The sequence below is a fragment of the Molossus molossus genome, unplaced genomic scaffold, assembly GCF_014108415.1.
Source record: "Molossus molossus isolate mMolMol1 unplaced genomic scaffold, mMolMol1.p scaffold_m16_p_15, whole genome shotgun sequence".
NCBI lineage: Eukaryota > Metazoa > Chordata > Mammalia > Chiroptera > Molossidae > Molossus > Molossus molossus.
Genome location: NW_023425350.1, coordinates 81,213,936 through 81,229,173, shown reverse-complemented (window position 1 = coordinate 81,229,173; position 15,238 = coordinate 81,213,936). Strand labels below are relative to the sequence as shown.

At 53.2% G+C, this 15,238-nt stretch overlaps 1 protein-coding gene across 5 annotated transcripts in view; it reads right to left on the bottom strand.

Annotated features, from left to right (window-relative positions):
- Positions 1-15,238, bottom strand: part of TBC1D8 (TBC1 domain family member 8) — a 123,148-nt gene that overhangs the window by 22,043 nt on the left and 85,867 nt on the right. For all 5 annotated transcript variants that reach the window (XM_036262761.1, XM_036262762.1, XM_036262763.1 and 2 more), the window contains 10 exons: positions 13,910-14,117; positions 12,612-12,806; positions 11,614-11,790; positions 10,219-10,369; positions 7,367-7,581; positions 6,664-6,781; positions 4,886-5,171; positions 4,188-4,317; positions 3,996-4,094; positions 3,177-3,245 (listed from right to left, as the gene is read on the bottom strand). In XM_036262761.1, coding sequence (XP_036118654.1) covers positions 3,177-3,245; positions 3,996-4,094; positions 4,188-4,317; positions 4,886-5,171; positions 6,664-6,781; positions 7,367-7,581; positions 10,219-10,369; positions 11,614-11,790; positions 12,612-12,806; positions 13,910-14,117 — 1,648 coding nt within the window. The remainder of the gene's footprint in view (positions 1-3,176; positions 3,246-3,995; positions 4,095-4,187; positions 4,318-4,885; positions 5,172-6,663; positions 6,782-7,366; positions 7,582-10,218; positions 10,370-11,613; positions 11,791-12,611; positions 12,807-13,909; positions 14,118-15,238) is intronic.

Genomic DNA, 15,238 nt, shown 5'->3' with positions numbered 1-15,238 from the left:
AAGATTAATGCAGCTGTTCTCTATCCAAGAGGTTAGGAGGTGGATGTCACAAATCTGAACTTATGTAATGTAGAAGACTGCATGGGTAGACCTAGAGGGTATTATGCCAAGTGAAGTGAGTCCAATGAGAAAACCAAATACCATATGATCTCACATTGGAATCTATGAAACAAAACAACAGCCCTGGCCGGTTTGGCTCAGCAGTTGAAGTGTCTGCCTGCGGACCAAAGAGTCGTGGGTTCGAATCTATTCAAGGGCACGCACCTCGGTTGTGGTTCGTTCCCAGCCCTGGTTGGGGTCGTGCGGGAGGCAACTAATTGACGTGTCTCTCTCACATCAATGTCTCTCTCTCTCTCTCTCTCTCCCTTCCTCCCTCCCACTCTATCTGAAGATAAATAGAGGAATATCCTCAGATGAGGATTAAAAAAATATAAAAATGAAACCCAGAAACGCATAGAAACAGGTCACGCATGTGGCACAGGGAGTGGGCGAGCGCCAACACTGCTCTGCGGTGCGTCTGCGAGCTACTGAGAGGACGGGCCCTAACAGAAAAAAACACATTTTCTTTGTTTCATCCATAGAAGATAGATGTTAACTAACTCACTGTGGTGAGCACTTCACAGTGCAATGTAAGGCGAGTCATCATGCTGTGTGCCTTTTTAAAAATATGTTTTTATTGATTTTTAGAGAGAGAAAGGGAGAGGGAGAGAGATGGAAACATTGATCGGCTGCCTCCTGCACGCCCCCTACTGGAGGTCAAGCTGGAAACCTGGGCATGTGCCCTGACTGGGAATTGAACCAGTGGCTTCTTGGTGCACAGGACGACACTCAATCCACTGAGCCACATGGGCCAGGCTATGCTGCACACCTTTTATGTAAATTACATCTCAATAAAAATGAAAGGCAGTAAAAGAATTGCATTAAAGGATAAAAAAGCCCTGGCTGATTTGGCTCATTGGTTAGTGTCAGCCCGCAGACGAAAGAGCCCTGGGTTCGATTCCAGCCAAGGGCATGTACCTTGGTACCTTGGTTGTGGTTCATCCTGGCCCCAGTTGGGGTCATGTGGGTGGCAACCAATCAATGTATATCCCTCTCACATCAATGTTTCTCTCTCTCCCTCTCTCCCTCCCACTCTATCTGGAGAAAAATGTAAAAATATCCTTGGGTGAAGATAGGAAAAAAAAGGATAAAAAAGATTGCTTTAAATTAACAATAAAAATAATTTTCATTAAATACCAACCACACTGCTCATCTTTAATAGGAAAGGGTATGTACAGATGACAATCAGACCTGACTATGTCTTGTTAACATAGAACATGGTCACATCTGCACATCCAGGCTTGGAGAGGACGCCGTAAAGGAAAGGAATGGACCCTTATTAACAACCTATCACGTATTTATGTAATGGGTATCTTAGAACGAAGTATGGGCATCTCTTCCAGGACCTTTCCCTTAAGAAAATAAATTTCTGATTCAAAAGACAAGATGTCATGACAATCCAGTGAGAGCATTGTGCCCACAGCACTTAAGTGTGGAAACATGAGACGCTCACTGTGAAAGCCAAGGACACTGGGGGTCAGGAGGCCTGGGGAAAGGACCTCTGGGAGGGCTGAGACGTGGAGCGTGACGCTGCCGTGGACCTAGGGGAAGAGGCTGGCGGTGCACAGAGGGCGCCTGGGCTATGGGACAGACCCAGACTCGTGACTGCCACTGTCCACTGCATGCTCTTCTGCAGGTGTGGCATCTTGTGCTTGTAGTTTTTAAGCGTATATTTGTAGTTAGTCCTACAAATGTGAAAGACCTACAGGGCTAACTACAAATATGAAAATAAACTTCATTACGTACCGATCATGTCCTTCATGAGAAAGACAGAAACAGGAAATGAGAACAGTCAGCTCTATCTTCTTTAAAACTCTTTATATTAAAAGTGAGTGACATGGTTTTTACTTATTGAAATATAAATTTAAAGCAATCTTTTAAATTAAAGAAATTCAGATTTGTGATGTGTCTTATTCTCTCAAATTGAGACTACTTAACCCTAAATAAAAGAAAGATTTTATATGCTAAATAATACATTCGTTTACATGCTTTATTCTTTTAGTGTTCCCTACTTTTCCTTCTTGACAGTCAGAGGGCTTGGGACACCAAGTAACCTTTGACTTTGTACTTTCTCTTCATGCAACAGAGAAAACTATAAAACCTGAAAACAGGTCTTGTTTACAGAAAACAAGGTGTGAAGAGTCCTCACCACACACCCTGCTTCTTGTGAATGAGTCCGGAAACCAAAACCCCGCAATCCTGCTGGTGACTGCAGAGACATGCATGACCAGCACTCACAGGGCCCGGCAACCATCTAACCGAAAGGCTGCTTCTCGTTCGTTCGCAACTTTGGCAGGGCCAGCTCTGGGGGCACCTCCTGGCTACCCAGCTCGCTTTGCCTGCACTCTTCCTCCCCTCACGGCGGGCTGTCAGTCAGCAGTGGGTCAGTGGGTCAGTGTGTCAGCCTGTCTTCCTCCCCTCACAGCGGGCTGTCAGTCAGCAGTGGGTCAGTGGGTCAGTGTGTCAGCCTGTCTTCCTCCCCTCACGGCAGGCTGTCAGTCAGCAGTGGGTCAGTGTGTCAGCCTGTCTTCCTCCCCTCACGGCGGGCTGTCAGTCAGCAGTGGGTCAGTGTGTCAGCCTGTCTTCTTCATTTTTATTTACTGTTTCGAGCATGAAATCTAGCAAGAAACTTGAAAAAGTTCTTTGCAGTGTGAGTTAAGTAGCAAGATCTGAGAATCTATCTAAATATCCAAATATTAGAAATAGGGTTTAACATATTATTACCAATATGTAAGATTATAAGACCGTTTAAAAGTGATGATGGCTGTGGCAACATGAACTACTGTGCCCACAGCCACATGAGGAGAAGTGTGTGTAACGCCCTGTGGCTGAGCTCTAAGGAACAGAGATGTGTGCAGTACAGTTCCAGGGTCACCACTCGGCTCACTGACGGGGACGCAGTGCGGGGCAGCAGAGCACGGTGCGGGTAGGCCGCCAGCAGGCAGCTGCAGCTTGGCTGTCCCAGAGCGAGCACGGGGCAGAGCCCCAGCTCCCACACCTCGCCCCAGGCAGGCTGACCACTCTGGCCTGGGCCTGCTCAGGGCCTGGCACAGCCTCACCTTCCCAGACTTCTATACCTTGAATAAGTCGTAGAGTTCCTCGAGGTCCTCAAGGGGAAATGAGACTTCTGGGGTGACCACACGGAGCTGGAGGAAAGAACAAACAGCAAAGGAGTGAGTCCGCTGTCGGACCTGGAGGCGCAGGGACAGCGGGCTCTTCGAGGGTGTGGGACACAGGCGCGAGCACCAAATTTCGTCTCTGTGGCAGCAGCGTGTCCTCTGACACACAGACCCCTTCACGGGACTGTCTCTGTGTTCACGCTCAGTCCCGCTAAGTCACACAAAGGGCTTCCGGTGCCTGCGGACGTTCAACACCGACAAAGACAGCGGGGCCAGCGCCTCCGAGGCCAGCAGAACGCAGTGCGCTGGGCATCGCCACACCACCTCCTGCGACCCCGCTGCGGGGTCGCTGCCCCCATCGCCGGGACCGGAGCTCCATGCAGGCAATCTGCTCACAGTCTGACCCTAAAACTCACGCTGCGCCATGTCACCACTGTTACGTTTTAAATCAACAGAAAAAGAATGCTGGTGTTCTTCTTTAGTCCTCACCCAAGAACATGCTTGTTGATTTTAGAGAGAGAGGAAGGGGAGGAGAGAGAGAGAAACACCGATCAGTTTCCTCCCAAACGTGCCCCAACCAGCGATCAAACCCGCAACCTAGGTCTGTGCCCTGACTAGGAACTGAACCCGCAATCCTTTTTGGTGTACCACACGCTCCAACCAGCCGAGCCACTGGCTGGGGCAGCAAGCTGGCCGTGTCATGTGGGAGACCAACAGGACACACCCAGTCAGCACCTGCCTGCCACAGGCCGCCATGCTGAGGGGGCCTGCACTCACCACGTTCTGCTTCGTGGTCTCTTCGTGGCCCTGGAGGACCCGAATCCTGTGCCTGCAGCGCATGCGCTCGATGCGCTCCACAGACTGGCCCCCGAATCTCTGCGGGGAGACAAGGTCGCACTCACAGACTGTGTGCATGGCACAGGCAGCAGCCCAACCTCCCCGGGGGGTGGGGCGGGACAGCCCCGCTACCTCATAGGCGTCCCGGATCAGGTCAGCAATGTCTGTCACAGGGCAGGGCTCCTGGTCGTCGGAGAAAAAGGCATGGTGGCTGCCACCTGGGGGTCCGGGGCTGTCCTCGTTCTTAATGTGATCTAGAAACCTGAGCACACGACCAGCATTCAAGCACAGACTGACACTCACCTGGCCAGAGCCACATCACAGCACTCTCCCACACAGCCTGCGTCTGCAGACACCGGGAGGGCCAGGGAGCCACCAGCGCGCTTGCTTTCGAGAAGAGGAGAGGCGTCCGTGACGCCAGACTTGTGGTCGAGGCCCACAGCAGCTCTCGGGCTCTGTGACCCCAGGGAAGCACATGCACGAGTCAGAGCACACGTGCAGCTCGGAGCTCCCACAACATCCTGAAGGGGGCCTGTCAGCAGGCGAGCCCGCAGCTCCCGTGGCCGCCTGCCCCCATGCAAGGCCCCTGCGAGTCCGTCTAGACTCAAGACCCTTGAATCTCCTCGGAGGGAAGGCTGACAGAAGGGAGGGAGATGGCACTGTTCGCACACCGGGACAACAGTGCCACCTGACGGATGGGCTCCAGGTGACAAACGGCAGCGTGGAAGGCAACCTCCACAGCACCAGCCCTCCTGGGCACCTGCTGCTGCCTCCTCCTGGGGTCATCACGCTTCATCCCCGGCCAGCACCACAGAGCAGCCAAAGCCCACCTGCTGAGGACCATCAAGGCCTGGCCGTCGTCCTTGCTGCTGCACAGGTCCTGGGTGTTGGCCTCCAGCACAGCGAGCCCCAGCTGGAAGATGGCTTTGATCCCATCGTAGAAGAAGCAATCGACGACGTGCACTGCACTCTCCAGGGGCATGATGCTGAGGAACAGAGTCAGGAACCAGGAGAGAGAGACGGACGCCAGGGCCGCGGGGTCCTGCAGGTGCTCCGCCAGCTCGGGGAGGTGCTCCCTGACCAGCTCCTCAAACACGGACTGGTCCACCTGGGCCCCTGGAGAAGGAAGGCCACTTGGTGGGAGGGACTCACACTCCAAAGTTAGCCTGGAATCGAAACTGCTCTGAGGTCACAGAACAGGGACCAGAATCTGAGCACAGAGAAGGACTCACACTGAGCTCGCTGGTGTTGGAATTTTGAACAAAGTAATTCGATGGGAAAGGATAGTGTTTTCAAAAAGTAGTGTTCAGTCTAGTGCATATCTGTATACTTCACAACAGAAAAATATATTTCAAATGTGTCACAAACCTAAATATAAAAGCTAATACTATAAAACTTCTAAAATAAAATACAGGAAAAAGACAAAATTCCTTAGGATACAAGCACCAATCAGAAAAAATAATGAACTAGACTTCATCAACATTAAAGACATGTTCTTCTAAAGATAGCATTAATAAGATGAAAATGCAAACTTCAAATTCAGAGTAAATATATGCAATAAGTATACCTGTCAAAGACCTTGTATTCAAAATAAAGAATTCCTGCAACATAGTAATAAGAGGTCAGTAACCAAAAATTTTTTTAAATAGGCAAAAGATTTGAACACACTCTTCAAAAGAGACAATAAGCCAATGGCCAGTAAGAACAAACATTTATGTTCAACATCATCCATCATCAGAGAACTGCAAACTAAAACCAGACACAGCACTTCCTGCCCACTGGACGGCCGAGGTCCCGGTGTCGGCAAGGGTGCGGGGCCACCGGAACTCACTCCCACTGCTGATTTGGACCAGATATGTGTCTACATTACATATGCTTGAAAAACTGACAGTTTCTTATCAAGTTAAACATAAAACTAACCTATAACCCAGCAATTCTACTCCTAGGTAAATACTGAAGAAAACTGACAGCATGTAGCATTCACACAGAAACTTACACGACTCTGGATTACTGAGAGGTGCCCTGGAGAGCATCAGCAAAGCAATTTCTGTGTCATTTTCTCCACTAGACAGCTGCCGGACCACAGACGTGGTGCAAATTCAAATGTCAACCACACGGAAGACAGAGACGCCGAGTGCTTCAGTACCGTGGGGTCACAGGTCTGTCCCGAGCCAGGCAGCAGCAGCGAGCGCTCTATCAGCCCGTGCAAGTGGGGTGCTCCCAAGCCTGCCCTCAGGTCAGGGCCTGGATGTGCGTCTCCAGCACTCTCCCCTCACCTCCTCTCCTGTCTCCCCGAGCTGCCCACACTTTTCCAGGCCACAGCATCAGTGAAAAACCTCTCTGGTTTTCACTTTTCAACTTGTTTCTTGAGCCTTGAATTTTTCTTTCCTTCGTGTGAGTTCAGCTATTTACGTAAAATAGTGTTTGTTTGTTTGTTTTTATCCAAAATCTGTGCTTGTAGCAAGAGAGTTATCAGGCTACCAGCTTCCATCATTCTGTCAAACTGCAGGATTCACACCAGCTGGCTTTGCGAGTCCCGGAGCCCACGGCGGTCAGGCCCGGGACTGGACAACCGCCGCTGCCCAGGCACAGGGGAGGGGCAGCTTACCAATGACTCGGTGGTTGAAGTAGTCAGGGAGCATCCGCTCACACACGGCAACCAGCAGCCAGAAGGCTTCCTCCTCCTTGGCGTACAGCAGCAGGACCGACGTCAGGATGTTCATGGACTGCTCGGGTAGAGGAGCGGACAGTCACGGACCCGACCACATGGGGCCACACAGATGTTAAAAAGCACACAAGGCCGAATGACCTACAGAAGTCAAGATCAGGGCACCGACCACACCGACACTCGTGCAGTGGAGGGAGTTTTCTGAAGGAAGTGATCAGCCCCAAACGTCTCTTTCCTCCCCAAATAGCACAGCCATTTTAAAACGAATCCCTGTCGGTTCTAGGGTCTGAAAAGACGCTCCCCTCTGTCGGTTCTAGGGTCTGAAAAGACGCTCCCCTCTGTCAAGGCGGAGGCCAGAGGCTCACAGATGGCGCCCCCCCCCCCCCCCCCCCCCCCCCCGCTCAGCTCAGCAGGAGGTCTCTGCTCGGGCCTGGGAGGCTTCTGATCCCCAGGGCTCAGCCTGCCCAACTCCATGACAACAATTCCCTTTGGCCACATTCAATACACTCTTTAGGGGAAGAGACCAAGCACAGAGCCTTCAGGTGCAGTCCCGGTGCCAGATGGCCCTGAACACAGAGCCGGAGGCCTGGGCAGCCCACACAAGATGTGGACTAAATAGTCTGTTCCTCTGTGCACACCTCACCTGGCAGTACCCAATTTTGGGGTTCCGGTGGGCATAGGCTGTCAGGACTCTCCTCAAAGCAGCAATTCCCGTTTCGTTTTGGAAGGCGGGGTGCTCTGGTAAGGAACGGTGCAGGTCCCGTTCTATCTCCTCTGTCACCAGGCAGCACCTTCCCATGGACTCCTCCACCAGCTCGCCATAGTACCCGGGATGCGAGGCGAGATCGGTGACAGCATCTGCTGGTTTAAAAGTGATTGTTCAAGGCCTGGCCAGTGTGACTCAGTGGGCTGAACGTCGTCCCATGGACTGAGAGGTCCGGGCTCAATCCCCAATCAGGGCACATGGCCTGGCTGCAGGCTCGATCCCCAGGAGGGGCGTGCAGGAGGCAGCTGATGGATGTTTCTCTCTCACGTGGATGTTTCCATCTCTCCCTTCCTCTCTCTCTAAAAAAAAAAAAACCAATAAGAACATATTTTTAAAAAGTAATTATTCAAGAGATTAACTACCAGGGCAGTGTCACACGGAGGGGCTGTCCTGTCAGAGGACCTCAGTAGGGTCTCATTACTTGAGGAACATGAAATATTTTGGGACCACACACAACCAAAAGGACTTCATTTCTACCCAAAACAAAAAGAACATAGCTTTTCTAAGAATGACCTTATATAAAGAGAAAAAGCTCATATTAGAAATACTTATTAATATGGTCTTCATAAGTTGTATTCCCTAGTAAGAGTGCATGTATGTGTATACACATGTACACATGCACACGTACACAATTTTCATGCCTTAACTCAGCAGGAACACACATGAGAAGGTGCCACTATGACTCGTGATGGTGACAAGTCTTAAGGAGCCAGCAGGAAACTGTAGGGCGACCACACAGCTCCCCCCCGGCCACGCTGTCCCACCTCTGACAGCAGACGCCGGGGACGAGGGAACCGGCGCCACCCAAGGGTCCTGGTCACTCACCGGCCAGAGTTCCCTCGGGGGCTGGGGGCAGGTGGTCCCCCAGTACTGCGGCCAGCCCACGCAGAGAGGTCCCAGGAGAGCAGGGGGAGCAGAAAGGGCCCGGCTGCCTTTAGCCACTCATGTTTTAATCCTGACAGGTGTAGTATCAAACCCTCCTCCTCCAACTGTCCCCTCCACAGTGACTGAGGCTGCCAACACACCCCGTAAACAGGCGCGCAGTCAGTGTGGTCATCAGCACCTGTACTAACAGCTGTCACTCTCTCGGGCACAGTCGCCCCTCAGCGCTGGTGGGGCTGGTTCCAAGACCCCCACGGACGTGGGTTCCAAACCCATGGATGCCCAGTCCTTCCCATCCAATCAACCAGGCCCTGCACGGTGAGCAGAGGGGCGGAGCGCTGCCTCGTGCTGCGCTCCCTCCACCACGTGGATCTGCAGTGCTCTGCGTGCGGCAAATTCAAGTGCTGCTTTTTCACTTTCTGGGATTTTTCCCCAAAACATTTTCCGTGTGTTGGCCGGACCCACAGACGTGAAAGCACGGACATGGAAAGCTAACTGTGCAGGCGTGGCGCATGCTCACCGCCCAGGCGGGCAGCGGGGGGCTGGGCGGTGTCTTATCCCCAGGGGGCCAGCTGGGTCCCCAGCGAGGGCGCTCTCCTAGGGTCGAGGGTGCACCCTTGGTTAGGGTGCGCACAGGAGGTAGCCAGGCGACATTTCTTCCTGTCTCTGCCCCTCTCTCTCCTCTTGCTCTCTCTCTCCCCTCCTCTCTCTCAAAGTAATAAACATATCCTTGGGCAAGGATAGAAAAATAAAATAAATAAAATACGCTCATTAAAGACTCCTGGAGACCACGCATCACTCTAGGTAACTAAAGGATGAGTGATGTTAATTTCTTTACTTGCTCTTCCATTATTTTCTTTTTAACTATGAATATGGAATTTTATTTAATATAAAAACACAGGAGACACTTTCATTTTAAAAGGAAGTGTTTCGATAGTGTGTCTTTGGTTGGCAGCTGCAGAACCCAGCTCAAGGCAGGGGAGAGGCGGCCAGGTGTCGGCAGCCCGCCCGAAGGGCAGCCAGTGTCCCGAAGCTCAGACTCGGTGTCCACGGAGAGGGGATGGGCTGGACGCCCTCGGGGGAGAGACAGGGAAGGAGGAGGGAGGAAGGATCTGGGTGAGAAGCCACAGGAGAGAGACAGGCGGGGGAGTGGTGAGAGCAGAGCAGTGACTGGGCAGAGTGACCTCACCAGGCCCAAGGCCGTCCGAGGGGAGTGGCCAAGTCACACCACCAGAGGAGCAGGCCCGCGTCCTGCTCACCGCCCCGCTCCGCTATCAAGTGGACGAAATACTCATGATCATTGTGGATACAGATGAACGCCACCTCAGGGGTCTCTGGAGAAGTTCGGTCCCCGTCTCAGCCCATTCACCAGAGCATCCCAGACATCGCCAAACAGCAGCAGGGGAGGGGGCTGGCATCTGAGGCCAGTAGGCCAGCACTCAATAGGTCCCAGGATCCAGGAGGAACACAGGGCAGAAGAGAACCTCACAGGAGGAGGGGCCACAGAAAGTGTGCTGAGGAATCTATTTCAACACCGTTCGACAGAACATGTTTGTTTAGTCTATCCAAGAACTCATGCCTTTCAAAGCCACTTCCCTTCCAAGGGTTAGTTCTTAACAGAATTCTCAGGACTACGTATGGACTCAGCCGTTTTCAGAGGTGACAACATCACGTGAGCCAGACCTCGCACTGACGGGACAGCCCTGCCCGAGGCCCACCGCTGTGCCAGGCGGGGGGAACGTCCTGGAAGGAGCCAAGGCAGACAGCTGGTGCACACCCTCAGACCGCAGTCTCGGCTCCTGCGTCCGCTCCAGAGTCACATTTGGCCTCAAGCACCAGACACTCACCTGAGAACAGCAGCCAGAGTCGGCCACGTAAAGACTCGGGGATCCCCATGGCCACCAGCTTCCGGATCTTCTCTGTGCGGAACATACACACAGTCCTGCCATACTCCGCAAAGTGGTCATTCCACAGGCTGGTTTTGATCTGCTCTCTGGACTAGAAACGGAAATGGCCTTAATGTACAAAGAGCCGCCTGCACTTCCACCACAGCCCCACACTAGGAGCCCAGGCAGGCACGGCGCAGGCCTCCGTGCACACAGCGGGGCTCTGAGCCTCTCCTGGGTGAGGACAGGGAGGAAACGGCACAGCAGCCCACAGGAGCTCGGAGCCCAGTGGGCACACTTCCTGGGCAAAGGGGGTGGAAGAAAACGCATGTCCCAATAGTAACATGACCCAAAGCAGATGGGGGCGGGGGGCTCACAGGATGCGGACACCGAGCCAGCTGCTGAAACACAGGTCCGCTCAGAGGGCAAAGGGGAACAAGGGTGGATCAGAATTTGCCCTGAGCTTCCCGGCAGCCAAAACAAAAACTGAAACCTGAAAAAATTACACTGCTGTCACTGTCAGAAACAAGATGGTATTTCTCAAGGCCATTAGAGATCCTCGAAAATTATCTCTAGGGGCAGAAATTTTTAGTTCCTTTTAAATAAGATGTTTATAAATGCTTTTAATGATCTCCTCCAGTAATGGGAGAAGTTGACACATGCATCCCATGTTTTTACATGTCTAGTCCACAAGTTCACTGAGCATCTCTGCAGAGCCCGTGGGAAGGCTCAGTGCTGAGTGGACAAGCTCCCGATCAGCCATGACGCAGCCACGAGGCGGCCCAGGCGCAGCGGGCAGGACGTCCATGGCCACCCCGGTTCTCTGGGTCACAGAGCTGCGCACCTGCCAAGGCCATTTCAAAGCACAGCCTCTCCTCCAGTTACCGACTTCAAATGACACTTCCCTCAGATCCTCCCCCTAAAGATGAAAACTACTGAAATGTAACAAAAATGGTTTTAGTTCAATAACACAAGAATAGGAGACTCTTTGTCCCAGAAGATACAAAAAGAGGCCCTGTGAAAAGAGGCACACAGGTACCCCGGGATAAAAGGAGAGACCTTGCTGGAGAACCCACAGAGACAGCACCAGCAGCTCCCAGGTCGGGGCAGGAGGGAGAGCCACCCACCTTCCGGTGTGACTGCACCTCACACGCCCGGGGTGCCCTGGCAGCGGTGCCAGCGAACCCCTCCCCTCTGGGTCAGTGAGCCAAGGTGGGAGCTCGCTGCTCCAGGCTCCCTGGCAACGGGCACCACACCTGCCTTCCTAAATGCTGGGCTCTTCTGTGGGCCGGACCGCTGGGCAGCCGCACCCGTGCCCACTCTACGCGTGCCCGGCCAGGCAGAGTGGACACCCACCGTTCGCAGGTCAGGGCTCTGGCTGCTGGACGGCTGCAAGACAGCTCTCCGCGCCTCCAGGCGCAGCAGGGGGCTCTTCCCTTCCTCACCGTCCTCGCTGTCCTGAGAAGACACCATTGCAAGATCCTCAAACTTGTGGTCACCGCACACGCTTGCTGAAGGGAACACATGAGCCATCTGCATGGAGATGTGAACAGAGAAGGCAGAGTCAATGACAGGACACTACGTGTGCGTCTGGGGGGTGAGCACAGCCGACTCAAACACGTCTGTTTACGACGCAAAGGAAAAGCAGACATGAGGCCCAATGGATGTGATCCTCAGGAAGAAACATGGTCCACGCTGTGCTGTCCACTGTGACTGCTCAAGGTGTCCAGCGCACAGGCCAGCGGGGACAAGGAGAGCACACTGCTCACACTCAGACACAGCTTCCAGAACTGCCAAGGACGCTCTGTAGGGAGCAGCACAGGGCACTGGAGCAGGACCCTCTGTAGGGAGCAGCACAGGGCACTGGAAACCGTCGCCTGTCCTCCTGTCACTTTGAGTGAGGACAGGTGGAGAAAGAGAGGGACGGGGTGCCAGGACAGGAAAGAAGGTCCCAGCAGACCTGGTCCGTTTCTGCAGCTGTCCACCCTCAAAGACAATGACATCTGTCTTTTGGCCAGTTACACCTGCCCCCAAACAACACCATCCCTTCCAGCCTGAGGGGGCGGGGCCCTGACCCTTCTAACCTGCGAGTGAAGTGCTGGTCAGCCCCTCTGACCTGTGGGGTATAGATCTATGGACCCCTCTCATCTGCATGGAGCCTTCTAAGCTGTGGCACCTACACAGGACGCTGGTGTGTGGAGATGGCTCCAGACCGACCCAGAGAGACCCAGACTCTGTGACATGTTTCCTTGTGCCCACGTGGACCACCATCCTCTGCCCTTTGGAGAACAGCGCCCTGGAGGTGCTGGGGAAGGGGTGTCCGCCATGTGGACCCACTGTGCTGAGGGCCATACCACGTCCTCTTCACACGAGCTGTGGTAACGCGCAGGGCGGTCGGCGTGCACCTGCTGCAGCCTGACACGCAGACACTCCACCAGGGCGTCTCTGTCCTTGAGCTCAATAAACTGGAAGGCCATCTTGCTCCGGATGCTGATGATGATGGGGTTGGGCAGCAGGCTCGTGTCTTCCATCTTCTCGATGCTCACCACCTGTGGCACAAGGTACAGCCAAGAAGAGGGAAGCAGGCATTTAATTACATAGTCAAAAATGTCCCAAGACAGAGGCCAGACAAACCACCACAATGAGGGATGGTGCAAAGGTGCCAAGTACGCAAGGCTGTTCACAACAGCTGGAAGGTGGACGCCACCCGAGTGTCCCTCGGTGGATGCGTGGACACACCAGGTGCCGTCTGTCCACCACAGACCACCACTCAGCCTTCAAAGAAGATGCCCTGACACACGGACGCACTGTGAGGCATCACACGTGACATGAGCAGTCACTGCAGGCGGATACTGAGGAGCCCAGAGTCGCCAAACTCACACACTCAGGAAGCAGATGGCAGCTGCTGGGGCGGGGGAGGGGGGCCCTGACAGGGTTTCATTTGCGAGAGGCAACTGTAGGTGGCTGCACAGCAATACGAATCCTTAATGCAAAAAGGTCAATGTTGCGATGTACATATCATCACAATTTAAAAGTGAGTGTATAGGACAATGACTGGATTTCCTCCTCCTCTCTCAAGCGAGAATACTTGTGAGATGACAACATCTGCTAAAGGACACGGGGAGGAGGTCACAGGAGGAAAAGTCCGTGTTTCGGAAGAACAGTGCTCAGCAGGTCAGACAGGACTGGGCCGCAGTGCACAGAGCGGCGGGCCCTGCAGCAGGGACGCGCTGCTCCCGTCTCCAAGAGGACACTCGCGATTCTCACAGTGGGGAGGGGCCTGGTCCATACGACAGGAAGCATTTTTAAATGTTTAGCTAAAGTTTCAGGACGGTATAAAAGCCAAGCAATTTGACATTTATTTTGAAATAGGATGCTTTCAGCCTTGTTTCTCTTCCCGTTGTGGGTGAGGGGCGGGTGCGGGCTGCCATGAAGCCGTAAATGAAACTTGACCACAGGGTGGGGGACGCGTGCCCTGCGCTCACCAATCACTCACACAAATTTCAGGTTGCCACAGCAACAACAGAAAAGCAACAGCCAAATGGGTAATGGTCAAAATCAGGCCATGCCTCCCTCCAGACGCCATCCTTAGCTGGCGAGGCCCTGCGGTGAGCTCCCGGCTGTGGGCCCCCGGCGGCAGGGCCCTCCCCACCTCTCTGAGGGGCAGGATGACGCTGCAGCAGCCGTCTTCCTTGCTGGCAAAGCAGATGTAACTGTCCGAGGTGAACATCCTCCCGGCGGTGTGACAGCGACTGAACGGCGTCCACAGGGAACAGTCCACGACAGTGTGCAGCTTCTCCCGCCTCGGCACCCTGAAGAACGCCCGGAAGAATTCGTTCTGCGCTCTGGCTTCCAGGTCCCTGGTGGAGGAGCGACGGAATGAAAACGCAGGAACGGTGAATGGACTCACACGGCTGCAGAGGAGAACACCTAAACCCACTGCACAGCCTGATACTTAAGAGGATACAAAAAGGTGCTGCGTGGGGGTTCCTGCACAGGCCGGCGGCACCCACGCACCTCTGGGCGACCTCACGGCTGCCTGGCTACGTAACGCAGCACATTCAGGGACCAAAACACATATTCCTTCCAGGTTCGAGTGACACTGGGAATAATCATAAAACAACTGCAAGAATTCAGTATCAAAAAGCCAGGTAGGCCCTGGCCGGTTTGGCTCAGCGGTTAGAGCGTCGGCCTGCGGTCCAGAGAGACCCGGGTTCGGTTCCCGCTAGGGGCACGTACCTTGGTTGCAGTTTGTCTCCGGCCCTGGTTGGTCGTGCGGGTGGCAGCCACTCGATGTGTCCCTTCACATCGATGTTTCTCTCTCTCTCTCTTCCTCTCTCTCCCTCCCGCTCTATCTGAACAAAAAATGGAAAAATGTCCTCGGGTGAGGATAAAAAAAAAAAAAAAAAGCCAGGTAGTAACAAGTGCTGGTGAGATGTGGAGAAACTGGAACTTTCACCTGCTGCTGGTGGGAGTGTAAAATGGTGCGCCTCTTTGGAAAACAGCCTGGCTATTCCTCAAAAGGTCAAACATGGAACCACACATGACCCAGCAACTGCACTTGCACTGAGCTGACTCCGTAAGTCCACTCAAACACTTACACTTGCGTGTTCCTAGCCTCACTGTTCACAACAGCCAAAAACAGAAACAACCCAAATGTACATCAACTGACGAATGGAGAAACAAAAGGTGTTATCTCCACACGATGGAATATTAGTCATAAAAAGTGCTGAAGCTCTTACACAGGCTCCAACATGGATGAACCTTGGAAACATTATGCTAAATTAAAGAACCCAGACAGAAAGGACTAAATATTGCCTGATTCTGTTTATGTGAAATTTCCAGAATAAGCAAACCTGTAAAGACAGAAAACAGACTCGTGACTGCTGGGGCTGAAGGAAGGGCTGGTGTTCTAACATGGCCACAGCGATGACAGCACAACTCTGTGAGTACACTCAAAACCACTAAACGGAACACTTCA